Consider the following 22600-nt stretch of genomic DNA (forward strand, 5'->3'; position numbering starts at 1 on the left):
GCATACATGTCCATAGCAGCACTGATTCACAATAGTCAAAAGGGTGCAAACAGCACAAACGTCCATCAGTGGGTGAATGGATGAACAAATTGTGGTATATACACATAAAGAATACTATTCAGCCATAAAAAGAAGTACTGATAGATGCTACAATGTGATAGATGCTCGAAAACAAGCTAAGTGAAAGAAGCCCAGACACAAAAGGCTACTGTATGATTCCATTTATTTGAAATATCCAGAATAAGTAAGTCCACAAGACAGAATACAGGTTGGTGGTTTCCTGAGGATGAGAAGAAACTGCTTAATGGAGAAGGCATATTTTCTTTTGCAGTGATTGAAATGTTTTGGTACTAGATGGAGTTGGTGGTCATACAACATTGTGAATGTGCTAAATACCACTGAATTGTTCACTTTAAACAGTTTGGTTTTGTTATGTGAATTTAATCTTAATAATTTTTTTAAAAATCTAGTTTTAAAAACTCTATTTGTAAATGTTTTTAGCATAAGTAATCTATGATAATTATGGCACCCTTCTAGAATCAGTAGACTCAAGTTTTTAATCTAAAAGAAAGGTATATTTTAAGAAATTAGGCTCTTGGGTGCTTTATAAATATTTATTTTGATCCATCCTCATTGCCAATAAAAGGAATATTTTTATTCTCAATTAAAGAAAAAATTAAAATTTGTTATACTTATTTAACCAGTTGTCATTCACACCATCACACCTCTGGATGTGGACGAGAGAAAACCCATAGAATTCACCCCCTGAGTCATACCTGACACCTCATGAGCATTCATAACAGACTTTTCAAATACCAGATATTCGCTTGTCTGCCTCTTAAATTCTGTTCTTCCAACTTCCTGCTCAACCGCACTCAGTATAGCAGTTCTTCCAAAATGACTCTTTCCAATACCCAACCTCAGGCTGCCTCCTTCTTTGCTCCTTGCATTCTGTTTTCACATCAATCTAGAGAAAACTATAAGAACAAACTCTCTGCCAAGACCTGTCTCATTCCCTTACTCTGCTCTCAATCCTATGTCCTTTCAATGTTCCAGCTTCTTCATCAGAAAGTGAAATCTGTAGGTGTTGGAAAGGGTGAAAAGTCAATTGGGTGACATCTCCAAAACTCATGGATCTGATTCTTCAAAAATGGAATCTCCACAGTCACTTTAGAAAGCACTCTGGCAGTCTCTTGATAAGTTAAACATAACCCATCAATTCTACTTCTAGAATTCTTCTTTAAAATTCTTCTAGAATTCTACTTTACCTAAGGGAATTAAAAGCATAGTCCAGACAATTATTTAGAGCAGCATTATTCACAGTAGCTCAAAAGTGGAAACAAGCCAAGTGTTCATCAATTGATGAATAGTTAAACAAAAATGTTATGTATACATATAATGGAATATTATGCAATCATAAAACGCAATGATGTATTGATTCATGCTACAACATTGATGAACTTTGAAAATATTAAGCTAAGTAAAAGAAATTACATGCATGTATTGAGCAATTCCATTTATATGATATGTGCACAGAATAGGCAAATATACAGAGAGAAAGTACTTCAGTGGTTGTCAAGAGCTGTGAAAGGGGCAGTGGGGAATAACTGCTAATGGTACAGGGTTTCTTTTGAGAGTAATGAAAAGGTTCTGGAAGTAGACAGTGGTGAAGGTTATACAACACTGTGAATAAACCAAAAATCATACACTTTTAAAAGCTAAACTATAAAATACCTGGAATTGCCAATTGTTTATTTTTTAGTCCTCTTGCTATCTTAGCCATCTGGTGGCTGTGCATGGATTCAGACAGAAGTCAAGGCAGATTCTGAGGAGGTTAGGAGATTCTGCTGGGATTCCCACCACTGCTTTGTACAGCCTTCCTCTAGAAAGGTAGTAGGATCTGGATTCAGATCCAGATGCGGCTTTAAGCAACTTGGTTACCTGTTCTAAGCCCTTGCTTCGTTATTTGTAAAATGGAGGAAAAAATATTTAACTCACTGTATATTATGAAGATGAAACAATAATATATTCAGAGAGTTTTGCTTTTAGTAGGCATTAATAAATGGTAGCTATCTCAATTATCTTAGAGTACTTGCTCCTCAAATATTTTCTACATTGGTTGCCTATAACTAAGCCAATATATGAATCACAGGTGAAAATGTAAAAAAGCAATCACCTAATCAAGTGGCTGGTATAGCGTGCTACCCCTGAAATGAATGGCTTTACGCTTTCATCCGTGTGCTAAGTCAAACATTGCCCTGAAATTATAATTTATACTTGATTGTTTTCATTAATGTCAACTGTCCTAAATGATACATTTATGTAGGACAACTGTCCAGAAAAACATTAGATGCAAATTGCTGCTTAATAAATCAAAGCCAAATTTAAGATATTCAGTGAGTTGCTTTTTGCTATGCATTATGCCTAGGGTTGAGAGGAAGCGGTGGAGAAAAAGGTCTAATATCCAGACTTTGACTTCTAGAGTTCGCTGATCAGTGTTTATGGAGGAGGAGGATGCTGACCATGCACTAGATTTATGAGAAAGAAATGGAGAATCTACCTTTCTTCAGCATTAGACAGGGCTCACAGTTAATACTCTGGTGTGCTCTATGAGGATAAAAAGATTTTTATTAAAATGGAAGTGAAAAATCAGCCTTTACTTCCTCTGACAGCATTCCAACAAAGAAACAATTTACTTTTCAGTCAGAAGGAGTCAGGATTAGAACTCACTACTGAGGCCATAGAACTGTTTCTGAGTTCAGAGATAAATTATTTGGGGTAATTTATTACAAAATGAAATTGTAGAAATTAATTCTCTATGTTTGAAGAATAAAATAGTCAGCCAATGGATTGTTTTAAATTAGATAAAATTCTACTTAAAAATATGATAATAGCCTAGAGGGCTTTATAAATTAGCCTTCAGTCTATGCTTATATCATTTCAATATCACCAAAAAAGTGGGCATATCTTTGCAATACATCTGATAAAATATGATGTAGCAGCACCAGCCCTGATCAAGCTTCAGGCAGAGGGCAAGCCTGATTATAAGACATCATGAATAAAAAAAAGTGTTCATAACTCCATTTTGCATTTTCAACATTTTTTAGGATACAGATTTCAAATTTTAAATATTCTAATGGCTGAGGTTACTCCTTTTTACAGAAGTCTTTGAGAAATTGCAATGTTTTAATTGGTTCACATTAAAGACTCTTAGAAACTTGAGGGAAAAAGTCTTTCCAGATGAGCAAGAGGTTGGATAAATGTAATGACATATGGTTTGTTTTTTATAGTCACAATATGCGAAAAATAGAAGCATAACACATGTATTCAATGATATATATGTATTTATACATATAAATATATATTCTGATTATAAATTATGAGATACGATTATTTTGTATCAATGTGATTTTGTTTTCTTTCTCTTTCTTGTTCCCTTTATGAATAAAAATAACAACTGAAACTTAGAACAATTTTAAACATCTCATTATACCAGGGATCTAGCAAGAGATAAAATCAACATATGCAAAGCCATGATGCCGCACGGTCCCCTCCTCAGACTTGTGAGCTGCGCTGTCTACAGGGTCTCAGAGCCTCAGGGTGGGAAAACTGTCCGCTGATCTTATTACGGAATTTCCCCTCACCCAGCAGGCTTCTTTGGAATCATTCCAGATGAAAGGGTCATGACCTGTTTCTTAAATATCTCTCAGTAAAAATCTATCTCACATCCTCTGGCAAACTCAGAACTCGCCTTGGAAGTTCTTCTTTTATTGCCTCTGGACCCCTGCGTTCATCAAGACACTCAGGAGATGTGAAAGGCATCTGACCATTACGTTTTATGTACTCGATTTTTACAGTTTCAAAGGGTTTCGTTAAATCACTCGCTATTTTTTTCTTCCAAGTTAAAAAAAAAAACAAACCTGAGTTAATGTAAACTTTTCTCTCACATGCTATAGACAATTTTTTGGGGTGGGGAGGGGTGATCTTTTGCAGGCTCGTGGGTTATTTTCAGAAGACCCTTGTTATGGAGAAGAGGAATAGCATGCATATTGAGAGGATTACCTCCAAGAAACCAAAATGGACCTCAAACTCATCGGGAAAGTGTTAGTGGTCACTATTAAGTCTTACGTGAGGGCGGAGGCGTACCCTAGGGACAGGCCTTGAAAATGATGGAGAAGGAGCTGTGATCACTATTCCACTACCTCTGAATGGTGGTTCTCATACCCTGCCTTCTTGAAGTTGTTTTTCCATTACCCAGGCCTGGTCCTGTGCTACCAATTTACCTCCAAGCTTTGTTGCCCCCATGTGTCTCTGGACTTCATTTACCTTACCTAGCTCATCCTTGGTAACTGAAGGGTCAAACTCTTTAGCTTCCAGAGTAACTGATTAATTGGTGCTAATGGCCCACCCACACATTAATTTTATTATAGCTTTAATTTAACTTTTTAGTTTGGAAAATTTCAAACGTGTCTAAAGTAAGTAGAATCACATAATAAAACCTCATTGTAATAACTCATCAGTCAATTTCAACGATTATCAATATTCTGCCATGCTTCTCCATACCACTTTTAATTTTACTATTTTTTTCTTTTAGTTAAAATTTACATAAATTGAAATCACAAATCTTAGCTGCACTATTTTGACAACTGGACATGCCTTGGTAAAACACACCCCTTTCACGATATGGAATATTTCCATCTCCCCAGAAAGTTACCCCCAGACTATCCTCCTCTTCCAAGAGACAACCACAGTTCTGCATTTTATTTAACCTTAGTTTTGCTTCTGCAACTTCTACGAATGGATTCATACTGTATGCAGTTTTTTGTTTTTTGTTTGTTTGTTTTGCGGTACGTGGGCCTCTCACCGCTGTGGCCTCTCCCGTTGCGGAGCACAGGCTCCGGACGCGCAGGCTCAGCGGCCATGGCTCAAGGGCCCAGCCGCTCCGCGGCATGTGGGATCCTCCCGGACTGGGGCAGGAACCCGTGTCCCCTGCATCGGCAGGTGGACTCTCAACCACTGCGCCACCAGGGAAGCCCCTGTATGCAGTTTTTTGTGTCCACCTTCTTTCACTCAGCATCATATCTGTGAAATTCATCCATATTGCTGCCAATATCTGTTATTGTTCAGTAGGATTCCATTATATGAATTCCATACCATAATTTGCCTATTTTTTCTTTTGTTGATGGATAGTTTGATTCTTCCCAGTTTTTAGCTGTTGTGAATATTTTTATACATGTCTTTTTGTGGATATACGTTTTCATTTCTTTTGGGTAAAACACCTGGAAGTGGAATTACTAGGTCAAAGTGTAGCTGTACAGTTAGCTTTAAAGCTTAAACTTTCATCCCTTTTTAAATTGCATTTTTAAGCATTTTGAATGAATAATTAAATAAAATGGTAAAAAATTCCAGACGGCATAACAAATATATATTAAGAAGTATTCTTTGTACTCTGTTCCTGTCTAGCCCACTGCTCCACACTGCCTCCTACGTAAGCACTTTTATTAATCTCTTGTGCATTCTTCCAATTTTTTTAAACACAGTGATGAGTAAATAAACATACATTTGTCCCCTTCCCTCTTCTAACACAAAAGGTAACCTACTATATATCCATAATACACCTTCTTATTTTCACCTAACAACATATCTTAGAGACTTTCCATATTGGTGAATAAATAGGTTCCTCATTCTTTTTATAAAAACTGCTCTATCCATGGCCCCTTGGATTGGTTCCAACTTGTTACTACTATACATAGGCTGCAATGAAGAAACTTTTACCTACGTCATTACATATATATGTAGGAATATAGATGGGATAAATGTCCAGAATGGTGCTTTAGCCTTACTAGGCCAAGGATGATAGGTATTTGTAATTTTGTTAATGTTGCCAAATTGTGCCCCAAGCGTGTTGTGACATGTTGTAATCCCATCAGCAATGCATGAGCGTTCCCCTCAACCATAGTCTTGCTACCAGAGTGCACTGTGAACCTGGATCTTTGCCATTCTCAGGCATTTCAACTCAAGTTTCCTGAACAGCTGAGGAAAATAAACGTGCAAAACCCCGGCACCCTATGATTTTGTGCGGTGAGGTCCTAAGCAGAATCTGCTACTTAATTTGTGCGGCCAAGTAAAAAACAAAAATGTGGAGTCCTTGTTCAAAACTTATTAAGAATTTCAAGATGGTGAGAGTAGAACATTAAGCCAAGCATGCGGCCCTGTAAAGAAAGTAAGAGAGCTTTGAGGAGGAACTTATTTTACCTTAAAATGTGATGTACGTTTTTGCACTCCACTCCATATAATAGTCATGTTTTAAATTACCCTTATCAAGTCAAATTGACCTTTCAGGAAGACATATCATAGCTATCACGTGGCCATACCTCGGGTGCCACTACACAGCCTGATGGGAGAACTCTAGATGACTTCTCCCAGAACTTCCCTGCTCCCAGACAAGCTTTTTTTTTTTTTTTTTACATCTTTATTGGAGTATAATTGCTTTACAATGGTGTGTTAGTTTCTGCTTTATAACAAAGTGAATCTGCTATACATATACATATGTTCCCATATCTCTTCCCTAGTTATATAAATGCAGGGCCACCACTTTCCCTGCCTCACGTCTAAATAACTGAATAACTGTGATGATGGGAACTGAAGGCCAAGTGGATGTTGACGTTGGGACAGTCATTGCAAGAAGATCCACTAGTCCAAGTTGCACTTGTTGTTTGTCTTGATTTCTGACGATACAATGTCTGTTAGGGAGCCTGATTTCCCCTTCCAAGGGAGGAGAGCAGTGCCTTATTCAGTGGCACTCTTAGTGTTTCTGCACTCTCAGAACGCTTATCATTAATGGTATTGGGGACCCCCAAGAATCAGTGTTGTTGGGCTGGAGATGACGCTAGAGGGAATTTCCTGAAAAATCTCGAGATAGTCACTTCTGAAATAATAGAAAGCAAGTGGAGTGGAGGGAAAAAAAGAAGTTTTTTCGTGATATATTGGAAGAGGGCATTTACTGAGATGCCAGGTGCCATGTTAATGCCCTTATATACGTCATTGCAGAGCCCCCTTCTTCAGGCTGCTCCCACAAACAAGTAGCATCTGCAAAGGAAAGAGAGACAGACAGACTGACAGAGGCAGAGAAAGAGAGGAAGAAACATCTACTCAAATAGGCAAAGTGAAAAAAATAGAACTGAATGCCAAACAATTTAATAAAAATATATCCAATATACTCATGAGGACTGAAGCCAGAGGGAAGAACAATTTGATCATATAGTAAACTTATCCACACTCAAATCATTACAGCATGTGTTAAGTGTTAATCCAGACAGCCCTGAGGTGTGCCACAGTTCTCTGCTCTTTCACCCCCTCTGCTGGTGAAAGCCATCCTCAGGTCGAAACACGAGCAAGCACTGGGAGAAGGTGAGGAAAATGAGATATGTATTTTACACAGTTGTGCTTCTCAAACTTTAATATGCATATGAATTGCCTGGGACTCTTGGTAAAATGCAAATTACTTACTAAGTCTGGGCTTGGGCCTGAGAGTCTGCATTTCTGGCAAACTCCCAAGTGGTGTTGGTCCTTGGACCACACTTTGATTAGCAAGGCTAACATTAATGATATACCATCAGTAATCACCAGCACAAACACTTCTTCCTGAGTTCCCCCAGCTTCACAGAGAACTGATCTCTATGGCCTTTAAATAGCTCTACATCCAACAGTGGGTCCAATCCACAAAGTGAACAATTTAAATTCATCGGGAATGTTTCTACAGTTATCTCAATGATTTACTTCTGTACCAGTCTCACCATGCAGTCGATTATATTAGAATATTGGAATCTAGTTAACACATGTTGCAATGATTTGGTCAAATGAAAACAAATTTTTATTTTAGAAGAGTCATTTAACCAACACTCTCATTTCCAAACAGGAAGCTGAGGCGTAAAGAGAGTATGTGACTTGACTGAGGCCACACAGCTTGTTTATAGCAGCCAAACTAAAATCTAATTACACCAACACTGTCCTCATGCTGTCTGTCCAGATCATTTCCCTTTTTTCTCTTTCTCTAAGGTGACCAGACTCATATCTGCTAAATCCCATAGGTCACTGAAGTCCTAAGTGGCAGGTCACAAAGCTCAGTAAATATGACAGTACACACAGTAACTCATTCTTTTGTAAATTAGTGTCCAACTCTCTTATCAGCAGAGTTAGCCTTTAAATATCCATTAGAAGGAAAAAGAAATACTAGACCCTGTCTTATTAGCATCACCTATCTTGGGTGTTTAATCCTCACTTTGCTTTACCCTTTCTTCCTGAATCCCATTTTTAACAACAGGACACATTAGGTCTTAGCTGATATTCTTTAAACTTCCCCACCCAAATAATACAGTAAGAAATACAGTAATTAATACAAATTAATTTTGTATAGTGCAGACGAGAAGATTCTTAATAAGTATGTTTTGAGTGAGTGATTTATTATTTGGGTAGATGAAAGGATGAATAGATTATTATACTAAGATAAATTAAGCGTAACTAAATAGCAAAGAGGGGCTTATCAGACCCTCGAATAAGGCTATGCTCAAAGTGGGTTGGCCACGGACTATGTAATTTCACGTTCTTTTGTCTGCAGCATAAAAATTCACTTTAGAGTACTTAAGTGATTTTCATGCCTGACCAAGAGTGAAAGGTGAATCTCCAAGTTGCCCTTTCCATCATTCTCAGCAAAAAAAAAAAAGAGACAAGAGTAAATAAAAAGTTTCCTGGCCTCTGACTTCCCACCCAATATAAACGTAGAATGCAGATGAGCAAAGTGAGTGAGCGAGTGAAATTGTTTGTAACAAAAACCCATTATTCACAGATGAAAAATTTATATTGTCAGCGTAATATCTGTGAGGCTAAACAACACTGGAGAGGATATAAAAGCAGTGCGCTTTGGTGCAGAACTACAGAGCTCAGGACACTGCACACCAGAGTCCCAAAAAGAGGGCTCTCTTTCTCTCTACCCGCTCTGTTCCACCTCCTGGTGTCAGAAGGTAAGATTAATACTGACAGATTGTAAGACTGAAAATCCTGTTTGGGGTACAGTTTTCATAAGGGGGCAAAGTATTATGAATTATAGTGCTGTTTTTTCATCTTATACTTTATTACTATAATACACAGGGCAGAGTTGAGATGAAAAAGTGATATAAAATGCATTTACATAAACTTCAACATATTGTAGCCGCAAAGTGAGTTGAAGAAATAATTCAACGCAAAGATACAAAATGAAAGAAAAACAAAGATTCAAATCAATGCACTTACTACAAGATTTAACTGTTATGAGAACTGCATTTTAAAAATAAGTGGTAACATTTTGAAAAACAAATATTTTTCTTTGGATTTGATAAATGTGTATACTATTGTGAACAGAAGGAGCCTTTTAAATTCAGCAGAAACGTGTCCATTAGAGAGGTTATAACAGCAATGGCTCCTTACCAATGAAAACGTATGGTTTTCCAAAAGCGCAGAATCAACATCATCATTCAAATATTCAAATAAGGCTGATAAGGCTATCAAAAAATCAAAGTCCATGAAATCAGCTCTTTGTAAATAAGACATAGCATATTTTGTGCAGAGAACAAATATCATCGATTACTGGGAATTCTGTGGATGGAGCTGAGTAAAAGCATAGATTAATAATTACTTACTATGTATTGAGGACCAATAGTAATAAATAAAATATCTAAAATGTTTACATGTCAAAATGAAATTATAGTAAATACCATTAGAAAAAAAAATCAGATGTCCTAAAGTACCTCCTTAAGCTCTTAAGGATAAAGAACACTTTTATGAAGATCCTCAATGGGTAAATGATTACGTGGTATGGTTTCTTTTCCACACATACTAATTAACACCTGTGACAGGAAATGATCTAGCCAGTTTTAAAAGCATTTGGCCTAAAGCACCAATATATTTAGGGATATACTGTGTGTCACCTTGTCTAGGTCAAAGATTAATCTTTCTAAAAGACTTTCTATTCAGGAAATACTATTGGTACCATATCTCCTTTTAAATTTGAGTGGAAAAGTAAGGTTCTTGTAAAACTGCAGATTCTTTCTGTAGGCTGACTAAAGCAGGGGTGGGAAGTAATTGGAAAGTCTTCTCTTATTGAATAAGATTTTGATACCAAAATAACGCAAATATTTGCTTTCTCAAGTTGTGGTATTCAAACAACCTTATTCTTAAATTTTTCACAGTTCTGTTGACTTTTACACAATGAATAAATACAATTTTAAAAATCAGTTACTTCTTTCAGTAGAGCTCATTCTGCTGCCTGGAGAGGATTTCGAACATTCTCTTCTGTATGGTTGTTTCTTCTACCAGCTCTCTCAGGGGCAGAAAACCACCTGCTCCGTATCTGCCTCCAGAGGACGTCATAGAAGATACTGTAAAACCGTTAGGGACATTGTGTGGAAGGAATTACAGTTCTCAATTGACTTTCCAACAATGACGTAATCCTAAAGAGAAATGCTTGCTTTAATTTTTAAGTTTCTGAAAGCATAAATTTATCATTAAAAATTATAATCAGAAGACCCTGCCTATATATTTGGCAAGGTTTCCAAAGTTTGCCAACCAGATAAACTGAAGCACAGCAAAATGCCATATTAGTAATTGAATGTTGATGAATGAAGAAGGATGAATATGTAATGCCTATTGTGTGGCTTTGTCTAACTGACCTCTTAATCTAAAAAGAGTTAATATTTCAAAGGAAAAAAAAAATCACGCCGGTATTACAGTCTCCACGTTTTAGTGCCAAAGACTGATAGTAAGTGTGGCTAAGATGTTAAAGAAAAGACTGATAGTTTAAAATGATAATATTTATAAAATACTTATTTCAAACCAAATGCCATTTGCTAAAAATACTCATTCAAATATTTTATGGATAAGCATGATCAAACTTGGATTGAAATCCCCACTTCTCAAAGTAAACACGATCGGTTGAAGTAGCAGAGGGAAGTTCATGACAAACACTGGACTTGAGGTTTTCATTCAGAAAATAGGGGTGCTTGTCCTGTGGGGACATTCTGGCCACATTCATGTTGGTCCCACCCCACCCATCCACACTGCATCATGATGTCCTTGGCATCCCATGGCTTCATGAGGCATCTGCTTGTGATGTGAGGTATTCTACAACCTGGTCTAGGGTGTCACTAGCAGTGAATGACACGTCCTGGACTCAGTCCAATTATAAAACAACCAGGGGACTTCCAAGACTTCAGAAGCAAGCATTAATTTTCTTTATGACAGTGATCTCTTAGTTTCTTAGTTGTGATTGTTCAAGTTGCCAAAAGCATTAGTTCTTGTTGCAAATTGCTTGTCTTTAAAATGATTTTTTTTCCTTTAATTTAGAACAGGTCAAAGCACCCTAAAATACCTCAAATCTGTTGGCCGCTTTATAATTACAAAGTCTAGACCAAGTTACACTATTTAAAATATAAATGAATAATACATCTGAACCGACAGCTGGTATGCCAAGTTGTAGCCTGAGGCTGCTTTAAGATGGTTGAAATGCAGTATAATGTAAATGCTTGGAAGTGAAGGACTATTAATTGAAAGCCAGACTGATAGTGAAGAGGGTGGCATTACGGATAAGGCGCCATTCAGGCTAACCATATGTAGCATATCATCTACAGTGGGTATTTTCAATGTTTATCGTGGACATTTTTAATTTCAATTCTGGAAATGAGCCTTCTAATCATTAACAGAAGTGTCCTACACTAATGAAAAAGCTTCATAGTGCTACACATCTTTTGTATTCTTTTTAGCCACCAAAAAAAAAATAAAAAAGAACTGCAGGAAAAGTATAATCTAATATTTGAAATTACTCAAAATATAATCAGGATAAAATTGATGACTAGCTTTTTGTTCTATTTATAATATTTACTTAGTCAAAATTGAACTAATTTAGCCTGACTGGTTTAAATATGGTTGAGGGTCTCTATCTTTCCCTTGACTCTGTGTTCCAACAGGCAGCAAAAATGAAAAGCATTTACTTTGTGGCTGGATTGCTTGTAATGCTGGTCCAAGGCAGCTGGCAACGTTCCCTTCAGGACACAGAGGAGAAATCCAGGTATTAAATCGTTAGACTTGAACTAATATAGCACTATGGTTAGAATACAGCCTGAGATAACTGTGATTAGTAAATAGGTCTCAGTAATTTGGAGTAAATACTCTGCACAATTTTCAAATGTGTAAAGTATCATTGTGATAAAGGCTTTTCTAGAGTACAGATCAGAGTATGTCGTTTCATAACGGAAGGGGTGGGCAATGTTGAAAAATACGTTACATGGGAAATTATAGCTCTTTGAAATCTTCAGCTAATACTCCCCGTTCATTCATTACTCACACGGCAGAGTAGGTCATTTTAATCATTCACACCAACTTTTCCTCTTTTACTCTTTTCTAAAAAATAACACTGTTTCTTACTAATTGTAAAAGTCATACGTGCTCATTATAAAAATATGCATGTACTGTATATAAATATATCCTGATCAGTTACAGCTTTGTATTATGTTCTGTCTCTTAGCATTGTATTGTTAGCTTATTTTTATTATATCATTACAAATATCTATTAAGTGTATGGTATTTAATGGCTACATACTATTCCACCTCATAAATATACAATATTTATTTAGCTACTCCTGCTCTATTGAATACGTAAGGGTTCTTCAAATTTTCCCACAAAGAATGCTGCAAATAACATTTCTCCCTACATTTCTTACTATTTTTCTGAGGATTTATTTCTAGTATTTATTTCTAGTAAAATAATCATGTCAAAGGATCTGAATGAGTTTAAATATTTTATCTTGCCAATTTGCTTTCCAGAAAAGTCATACACATGCACACTCCCATCAGCATTATAGAAATACTCCTCTCATAATATCCTCCTCGGTATTTAATCCTTGCTAATTTGATAGGTAAAAATAGTATCTCATTTCTATTTTTGAGTTTTAATCATATTGAATATTTCCCCACATAGCCGTGCCAACCAACTGTTGATTACTGGCATGTGGATTATCCACTACACAGTTTCAAATTAGCAAGTGGGATTTTTCTTGCCTTTCTTCGAATTTTTAATTGTCTTTCCTTCACCATTAGCTACCACATAGCCAGGTAACGGAGCTACTTTTTTATATTAATATATGCGAAACAGAATTCGGAACATAAATCTGCTGCCCCCCAAAAAACGGTTTGGTATTCTTCACTCTTTTAAAATATTCAAGGCGTTGCTCTCTTCTGGCATTATTAACATAATTACGAGTAGATGAAATTGTTAAAAAAAGATTTATTTAATCCTATTTCAGAAAAAAGAAGCCAGTTGAAAAATCAATTGCTAGAATTCCAAATCGGAGTATATTCAACTCTGGTAAAACCATGGAATTCCCATGGCAAATTAAGGTCTTTCTGAACTGCCAACTGAAATACTCAAGGAACCTGCCTTCCAACTTCATGTGGTTCTGTATTTTGTAGAGAAGCTGCTTCTCAAGTGAATCTACTCTTGAGGAGAGATTTAATTGCACCAGTCACTCTTCTTCACAGATCATTCCCAGCTCCCCAGACCGACCCGCTCAATGATCCAGATCAGATGAATGAAGACAAGCGCCACTCACAGGGCACGTTCACCAGTGACTACAGCAAGTATCTGGACTCCAGGCGCGCCCAGGATTTTGTGCAGTGGTTGATGAACACCAAGAGGAATAAGTAAGAGTCTGAACCTGATCAGAAATTTGCACACAAATGTATTACTTAAAAATGTCTAAAATTCCTCCTGACTTTCTTAAGTTATCCTGCATATCAAATAGTGCCCATAAGCTCTTTCAATTTTGATGATTTTCAAGGTTGGTGATGCTATCCTTCATAATGTGCCTCTGAATGTCCCACCCCTCATCCCTCCAAAACTCTTACCCACCCTCCAATGGGACATAGAATTTAAATTTTCCCAGCTGTGGTCTTAGCAATATTCACTTCATGCCCATTTTCCTCTAAAATTGAAAGCTGACTTTTGTGGACCTGCAAGATTAGAAATCTAACCCTGACCAAAAGATAAGAGCAAATTCAACATTCCCTTGTAGGATTCAAACTCATGACTATGATCACAAAGTATCCTCTAGCCAAGTTAGTCACGGTAAGGAATGGAAACAGATGCAGTCTTTTTCTTGTAGAATACAATCCAAGATACACATTTAAAATTACAGCCTAGCTGCACAGCATAAAGAGAGAAGAAGGTATATAAGAACACAAGCCTATAGCAAGGCATACATTTTAATGCTGGATTTCCTTTGACAGTTTCGGGGTTTTTTTTTGTTTTGTTTTGTTTTTTGCTGCATCCAGGCTACTGGACGAAATCAGCTGCAAGAGTTTCACAGGGATGGTGGAATTTCACAATTACTTTGGAGGGTGACCCACAAGGGGAAGGGAGTTATACACACAAAGTAGCTGAAGGAATCTAAAAATCAGGAAAAGGGAATAAATTTGTCTGGATAGAATGGAGAAGGGGGACAGAGTGAGACGAGCCAGCAGGAAGAATAAAAAAGAGCTGTTGACCAAAAATCCTTAAACTGGAGAGTACAGGAAAGATGGTAGTCATGGTCAGAGAAGACACTGTGAGAAGTCCTTGTTAAGGATTACAAATGAAGCCATTGGTGAAATGGGAGAAATCACATATTTGAAAAAATGCAAACAACTATGTTCATTTCTAGAAAGAGAATGCCATGACTTGGTAAACTAATGTAAAACAATCCTAGCTCCCAGGCAGTTTCTGTTGTGTTTAAGATGAAACCTTCCAGGGCTAATATATGATGGAGCAACTGACCATCTATCTGGTCAACCACCTCCACAGAGCACTCTGTACACATTTGAGGGTGATACGGGGTCATCTTCTTAGCTTTCCTCACTGCTAGCCCATCACACATTTCCTTTAATCCAATATCATGTGGTCTTTTGATGACATTTTGAGACGCTCCTTTGCTTTCCCTTGATTCAGTTAACTAACTCTGACCCCATATGTACTAATGACAAGCTGCTGCTTTGTTTGCAGGTAGCATAGCAGAGTGGATGGCCCCCATACATTGAGACGGAAGAAAATGCTGCTTTAATAGTCAGTGGCCCAGATAAGCAGGGCAGGTGAAAATGGGTCACTAGGTGGAGTGAGGGAGCTTAGCTCCCCATAATTTTTATTAGCCCCCCATCAACCTTCACTCCAGATAATTAATGTAGCTTCCAGACAAGTCCTCTACCCACCCTCATCTCTCAAAACCACACAGAATCCCGAACCCAAAGCTGCCACTGCTTGCTTATAGGTGAGAATCATATTTCTAAAGAGACAGATCTTCAATTTAACTTTCACATTTCTTTCAGGAATAACATTGCCAAACGTCATGATGAATTTGAGAGACATGCTGAAGGGACCTTTACCAGTGATGTAAGTTCTTATCTGGAAGGCCAAGCTGCCAAGGAATTCATTGCTTGGCTGGTGAAAGGCCGAGGAAGGCGAGAGTAAGTCTGTACATTCTTATTCAACTTTTCTTTTTTCTTCTTTTTTTTTTTTTGCTTGATGTGAAAAACTTAGAATATGGTTATCTATATATGGATCTGCATTACAGAAGCCATTAGTATAGTCTGACAGAGTAAAGAAATAACTCCTGTTGGTGAGAGACAATTTACAAAAGTCTCATCGGTTTTATCTCTGTTAGCAAGTATTAATAGAGTCAAACAGGTTACTTTTTATCCCCCATTATAGTTGTATTATAATTAGGGTATTAATTTGCCAATCCAGGACACTTTTGAGAATAAACAGAGTGCTTTTGATAACTACACCAGGAAAATAAGCTTAAACTAGGACTGTCCAGGAAAACTAGGGATAAAGGAAAAGAAGAAATAATGCAGAAAACTTAGTTTCACTTTAAATATTTACATAATTTATGTGTTAGTAAGTATTGAGGTAAAAATGTGATAAAGACTGAAAGGAATTAAACTTAAGACGTTTAATGAAATGACATTCAAAATACAGATATGTGGCAACATCCATATATTTAACAATGTGCCCATTTTTTAGGGACTGTCATAAAGATAACCATTAAATTATCACAGCTGAAAATACGCCCAAGAACTTTAGGTACTTTCTTGGATCTTACCACAACCAATCAGACCCCTGAACCATCCTGTTTTCTTGTGACCATTTTGATTGACATTTGAATTATGAGAAGCAGGAAATTCATGTTCCACTCTATTTTTATTTTTAGTGAGACTTTAAAGAGCTCTCGAGGCAAAAGGGAACTAGTATTGTTGCTGATTTTTAAAACATTAACAATCAAATTTACAAAATCAATGGGAAAATAGTCACACAATCAAATTTACAAACTCAGTGGGAAAATAGTCACTTACACTTGATGCTATTTTATAGTGTTTTAAAGGCATACCAAAAATTCTGCTAAATAAATCAATCGAAGAGAAAATCTGATATAGACTAAGGTTTAATCCCTTAATACTGCACTTGGCAAGGCTGTTTTGATAATCACTAGTTTTATAGGCTAGAATATATTTTTATGAATTATAAACAAATTAATAGTCTCAATAATAACTTCTGTGTTGGCAATACACTAAAATCTTTGAAGCAGCTAGAATATGGAAAAGGCCTTAGTTTCAGGTCTCAGCTCTGCGCTATTCTACCTAATTCCCTTTCTGATATGCAAGTTTCTATGAGGCTTTTCGTGATAGGCCCTCTGTAAATAGAAACATATGGTTTTCTCAGCGATGCTTACACATGTTACCAGTGATAGGCAACCAATAAGCATTTATTTGAAACGTTTAACCAAGTACTGATTTTACCTCTCTTTTTCTCAGTTTCCCAGAAGAAGTCACCATTGTTGAAGAACTCCGCCGCAGACACGCCGATGGCTCTTTCTCTGATGAGATGAACACAGTTCTCGATAATCTTGCCACTCGAGACTTTATAAACTGGTTGCTTCAGACAAAAATTACTGACAGGTGATTTATTTTAGTTTATTCTGAAAACCATCAACACTTTCATAAATATTATCATACTGCTACAGGTTGTTCCTATGTGGGGAGAGAGTCTTTACTCTCTTGATATATAATCAAAATTATGAGTCATTCAAGAGTACATTATTATATTTGTTTTCTGTCATTACAATTTTATCCATTCACTCATTTATTCCAAACACATTTCCTGAGTGTCAATAAGGGACAAGGCATTCGGAACACATTGCAAATTGCTGTGTATGTTGAAATTTTAGCACAAAGTAAAATGCCAGTATATATGGTATTAAATACTTAATGTAATAAGCATAGCAGTAAAAATTTACATGCCAAAATTAACCACTTATCTTGGTAGGTTGTAATTGCCTTTTTTATAATTATTCATACATTTTATATTTCTTGATAGGGACACTTTAGGGTAAGCCATCTTCAAATGTAAATATTTGAAAACTCCAAAAGACAAAAGGATATATAAGATGAAAAGACATAAATAACTTTGATCAAAATAAATCATTGAAATATTTCCTGGATAAGTTAACTATATCATCTGTGTATTATACTATGTTAAGTCATTTTCTCTTTTTTTTAAATCTCCAGGAAGTAAGTGTGTCATTACTCAAGTTCATCTTCACAATATCACCTGCCAGCCATGTGGGATGTTTGAAATTTTAAGTTCTGTAAATTTAAGAGGTGTATTCTAAAGCCATATTGCTTTGCATGCCAATAAATAAATTTCCTTTTAATATTGTGTAACCAAAAGATCATGAGTAAATAAACCATTGTCAAAATAGTGCTAATACGTCAGCTTTAAAATAAAAAAAATGCAGAATTCTCTTATTTTTTTCTTATTTTGGATGAAGTACCCTAACCTGCTTACACTTAGCAATGAAATTGTTGTTCTATGATATAGTTTGTATATATAAATTACTCCAATCACAACATATCTGCGTTATAATAATAGGATAAGGGAAGGACTGGTAGCCACAGCTGTGAAGCTGAAAGTGAACTTTCTTCTTAAAACTTTTGTCATAAAAATGCTCAGCTTTCAATATATAAAAGATAGACTGAATAAAAATTTCAAGCTTCTTCACCATGGTCTGTTTTCTCTCTTCTTTGTGCTCCTACTCCTTCCAAATACCCCTGCTTCCTAAGCTGGTAGCCCATAAGCCAAATCTGATGCCCAGCCGTGGTTTCATGTTTTAAGTTGTTATACAGTGCTTTAACGTTTTTGGCCAACATTGAAAAAGCAAGGTATTTTACATTAAAATGTTGATTTCTTGAAAAATTAGGTCCTCAGGAAATATTAGACCCACAAAACAAATCTCTTCTGAAGCTGAGAGCCAGCTGCCTTCTTCTGAATGGTCACATGCTTTTCAGCTCACTATTGTGCCCCCTACACACACACACGCACACACACACACACACACCTGTGCATGTTATACATTCACAACCAGATAATGTACACAGGTAGCCACTTTCCCCAGTCCACTTTATTTATACATCTTACTTGTCTGACACCTGCAGACATTAAATTTGTCTATCATACCCTGTACTCTTATCTCCCTGTCCTGCAGTGTCCAGTATCTTGGGCCAGTCTGATGCTCATTGCCATGCCAGAGACATTTCTTTGCTGTATACAGACAGCATTGCCAACTCTCTTTCTCTCTTTTATTATTGAGATATAATAAAGACATAACATTGTGTTTGTTTATGGTGAACATGTCAATTTACATTTATATATTGCCATATGATTACCACCAGAGCTTTAGCTAACTCCTCTGTCAGGTCACACAATTATTTCTTTTCTGTAGTGAGAACATTTAAGATCTAGTCTCCTAGCAATTTTGAAGTATGTAATACTGTATTATTGACTATAATCACTATACTGCCCATTAGATCTCCAGAACTCACTCATCTTCTAGTTGCAAAGGTGTAACCTTTAATAACAACTTCCCCACCCGCTAGGTCCTGATAACCATTGTTTTTTCAAGAGTGTGTTGTTTAGTTTCCACATGCTCATAAACATTCCAGCTTTCCTCTTGTTGTTGATTTCTAGTTTCATATCATTGTTATCAGAAAGGTAGTTGGTATGATTTCAATCTTCTTAAATCTACTAAGACTTATTCTGTTACCTGTCATATGACCTATCCTTGAGAAGGTTCTATGTGCACTTGAGAAGAATGTGTATTTTGCTGCTGTTGGATGGAATGTTCTATAAATATCTGTTAGATCCCTTTAGTCTAATATATAGTTCAAGTCTAACATTTCCTTCTTGATTTTCTGTCTAGATGATCTATCCATTGCTGAAAGTAGGATATTAAAGTCCCCTGCTATCATGATATTGTTGTCTATTTCTCCCTTCAGATATGTTAGTATTTGCTTAATATAGTCAGCTGCTCCATTGTTAAGTATCCATATTTTTATGATTGTTATATCTTTTTGATAAATTGACCCCTTAATTATTATATAATGACCTTCTTTTTCTCTTGTTACTGTATTGGCTTAAAGTCTATTATAAGTATAGCCACCCCCACTTTATTTTGGTTTCCAATTGCAAGGATTATCTTTTTCCATCCTTTCATTTTGAGCCTATGTATATCCTTAAAGCTGAAGTGAGCCTCCTATAGGCAGCATATGGTTAGGTCTTGTTTTTTTATCCCTTTATACACTCTGTGACTTTTGGTTGGTGAATTTATTCCATTTACATTTAGAGTAATTATTGATATGTTAGGCCTTATTAATGTCATTTATTAGTTGCTTTTTAGGTGTTTTGTAGTTCCGTTGTTTCTTTTTTCCTCTGTATCTGCTTACCATTTTAAATTAGTGATTTTCCATTTTCTTCTTGTTAAACAAAAAAATTGCTTATTAATACAAAAGCACACACAAAGTATAAAGCAATAAGAAATTTAAATATCTAAGTCAGAGCAAACAGGTGGCAATTCAACATCCAGAGTTGACAAATTGCTTGAAAGAAACTGCAACAGATTAGATTCCCCCTGATGAAGAGGGAATCTTCAAAGGTGAAGAGGGACCAAGGTATAACAACTTTTCAAGTTTCCTCTCCTCACTGAGAATCATGAGAGACACTCCATTCAAGGGGAGGTGTCCAATTTGGTGCTTTTAAGGCAGGTCAAAACCCTCAAAATCTAGAGGATTGAAGGGAAAATGTGTCTTTATTTCTGGATAGGTATCATTTGAGGCAGGAACAGAGCTTTTTCTTTAACAGTGCTTTTGGTCATCTTTTTGGCAGAGAAGTTTGTCTCTGAGGCATCTATTAGTCTTTACTGACTTTTTTTGTAGCTCTGTTGACAGTTCCTAAAGACTTTCTGGTGGCTTTAGGTAAGGCTGTTGGAAAATCAAACATTTTGCAAACATGTGATGTTGAAACCCAAGATCTCCCATCTAAGACTTTGACTGAAGTCCTAGACCCCAGCTTCAGTCTCTCCTTAGAAGCCACACGGATGCCTGGTTCTCCATTTTCCTTAATAGCAAAGATCAGAGTAGTCATTCTGGATTAAGCAAGACTCAGTCTCTTTTTCTGTTCTGACTGCTTTTCTTGATTTTCCACTCTGATTCCCTTTTCTTTATCTTTTGTAAATCTACTCTAGGTTTTAGTTTTCTGGTTGCCAGGAAGCTTACATAAAACGTCTTATGGAAAAAGTTCATTTTAATATGATAGCCACTTAACTTCAATCACATATGAAAACTCTACACTTCTACTTCCCGACTTTTATATTTTTTATGTCACAAGCTATGTCTTTTTATATTATGTGTTTGTTAACAAATTATGGTAGCTACTCTGCTATAGATGCTTTCTATTGCATTTTCCATTTCATTCATTAGATTCTTCAGCTCCAGAATTTCTGTTTGGTTCTTTTTTATGATTTCTATCTCTGTTAAATTTCTCATTTTGTTCATGTATTGTTTTCCTGATTTTGTTAAATTGTCTTACTGTGTTTTCTTGTAGCTCATTGAGCTATTTTGAATTCTTTATCGAGTAAATTGCAAAATTCCGTGTCTTTGAGTTTGGTAATTGAAGATTATTGTTTTATTTTGATGATGACAAATTTCCTTGATTCTTCATGTTTTTGGAGTTCTGCATTGATGATTTCACATTTGAAGTAGCAGAATCACCCACAAATCTTTACTAGTTCCCGTCAGGTTAGATACATTGATCCTTTGTCCTATTATATCTGGGGTTTCTCTGACCTTCTATGGATACACCAACTCCACACTTCTTGCCCCCCTTTGTGGCAGAATTCTTAAGCTTTTATGCCTTCTCTGGTTCTTACTACTCACCAGGTGAGCTGCTGGAAACCTATCTCTTTTTTCCAAAAAGTAGTGCCACAGCTCAAGTTTGTGATTTCTTCCTTGCCCACAGACTTCGGTCTGATTTTCTGAGCACACTCCATTTGCCACACTTGGGAGCCCACACAAGGAGCCAGCAGAAGAGTGGGGCGAGGTGTGCGTTTACTAATTGGGGCACTGAGGATGCCTGCAGTTCTGATGGGGGGGATTCTCGCAGGTGGGCTTCCTGTGGAGTCCTGAAAGCAGTCAGCAGGACTCTCTAATGCCCTTTGATATTCTTATCTGCCTCTCTCCTCATCTCCTCTCATCCTCCAGTCATGGATGTCCTCGCCTCAGTACTGTGGGTATAGCTGGAGAGAAATGGGTTTCTCCAGTAGCTTCCCACACAGCTGGGGTAGCCTGGCACTCATTCACCACTCACCTTTTCTCCCCCAAGAGAGGTTGCCACCAGTTAGTTCAGCCCTGTGCTGTGTCACCTTGGGGGAGGGACAGAGCTGGGTGGTTCCTCTCACCCTCTCCAAAGCATCCAAATTTGGTTTTGTTTTTTGTTTTTGCTCCAATGGAGTGTTGGAATAGCCCCTCAGGAAGGCTAGACCTCTACGAAGTCTCTCTTATCTTGGATGGCTGCCCAAGTCAGCATTCTCCAGGTTTTCCTCAACTGCCGCCAAGGGGTGTTGGGGCAGGTTCACCAGCTCCTGCTGGTTCGCAGACTGTACAAAGGTCTGTCTTGCTTTTGCCAGACGCACAGTTGGGAGACTCCTTCCAGATCCCTTGACATATGGTGCTTGATCCCACAACTCTATAGACATACTTTTGTTCATAAATGGATGCTGGTTTTTGGTTGTTAAAAAGGGGACAGAAAGGAGGAATGTATTATGCCAAAATGATGCCGACATCAATTTGAGTTGGATCCTCTTTCTCTGTCTCTAAAGTGCCTGTAAGCCAGAATTTCCCAATTACCCACCAATAAGTTTCCAAAGTTTATAAATTACTTATATACTTTGACCAAAAGGAGTAATATCTGTAATATCTGTAATAATCCTCTCACCCATTTACATAATGGCAAGCTTTTCCTGATCTGGATAGAAAATTTAAGATTAGCATTATCTAAGTAGGTTTAGTGCCAGCTGTGGGAGCCTGAGCAGGTAATTTAAGCTGCCTGGGCCTAAATTCCTTGTGAGAAAAAATTAGATTAAAAGTGCCTAATCACCACCATATCTTTCAGAAGTCTTTGTTTATAACTCTGTATTTGTCTTACAATGAGTTC

General features: G+C 36.8%; 1 protein-coding gene and 1 pseudogene across 1 annotated transcript; one reads left to right on the top strand and one right to left on the bottom strand.

Moving 5' to 3' along the window:
- The first annotated feature begins 9970 nt into the window (after positions 1 to 9970).
- Positions 9971 to 18143, top strand: GCG (glucagon). The gene is made up of 4 exons (XM_022570177.2): positions 9971 to 12097; positions 13567 to 13728; positions 15385 to 15522; positions 16870 to 18143. Exons 1-4 carry the CDS (start codon positions 11952 to 11954, stop codon positions 17015 to 17017), a joined length of 594 nt encoding a protein of 197 aa, XP_022425885.2. The 5' UTR covers positions 9971 to 11951; the 3' UTR covers positions 17018 to 18143.
- Positions 18144 to 19919: 1776 nt separating this feature from the next.
- On the bottom strand, positions 19920 to 20924 carry LOC111172951 (securin pseudogene; annotated as a pseudogene).
- Positions 20925 to 22600: the final 1676 nt, after the last annotated feature.

This window comes from Delphinapterus leucas, chromosome 8, assembly GCF_059928025.1.
Source record: "Delphinapterus leucas isolate spDelLeu-1000000601 "Yukka" chromosome 8, BTC_Dleu_Yukka2, whole genome shotgun sequence".
Classification (NCBI taxonomy): domain Eukaryota; kingdom Metazoa; phylum Chordata; class Mammalia; order Artiodactyla; family Monodontidae; genus Delphinapterus; species Delphinapterus leucas.

Excerpts from the sequence above, each read along its gene's own strand:
- GCG (XM_022570177.2), top strand. The coding sequence starts at position 11,952 with ATGGTTGAGGGTCTCTATCTTTCCCTTGACTCTGTGTTCCAACAGGCA. Across the intron at positions 12,098-13,566 it reads GACACAGAGGAGAAATCCAG|ATCATTCCCAGCTCCCCAGA; the intron begins GTATTAAATCGT and ends TCTTCTTCACAG. Across the intron at positions 13,729-15,384 it reads ATGAACACCAAGAGGAATAA|GAATAACATTGCCAAACGTC; the intron begins GTAAGAGTCTGA and ends CATTTCTTTCAG.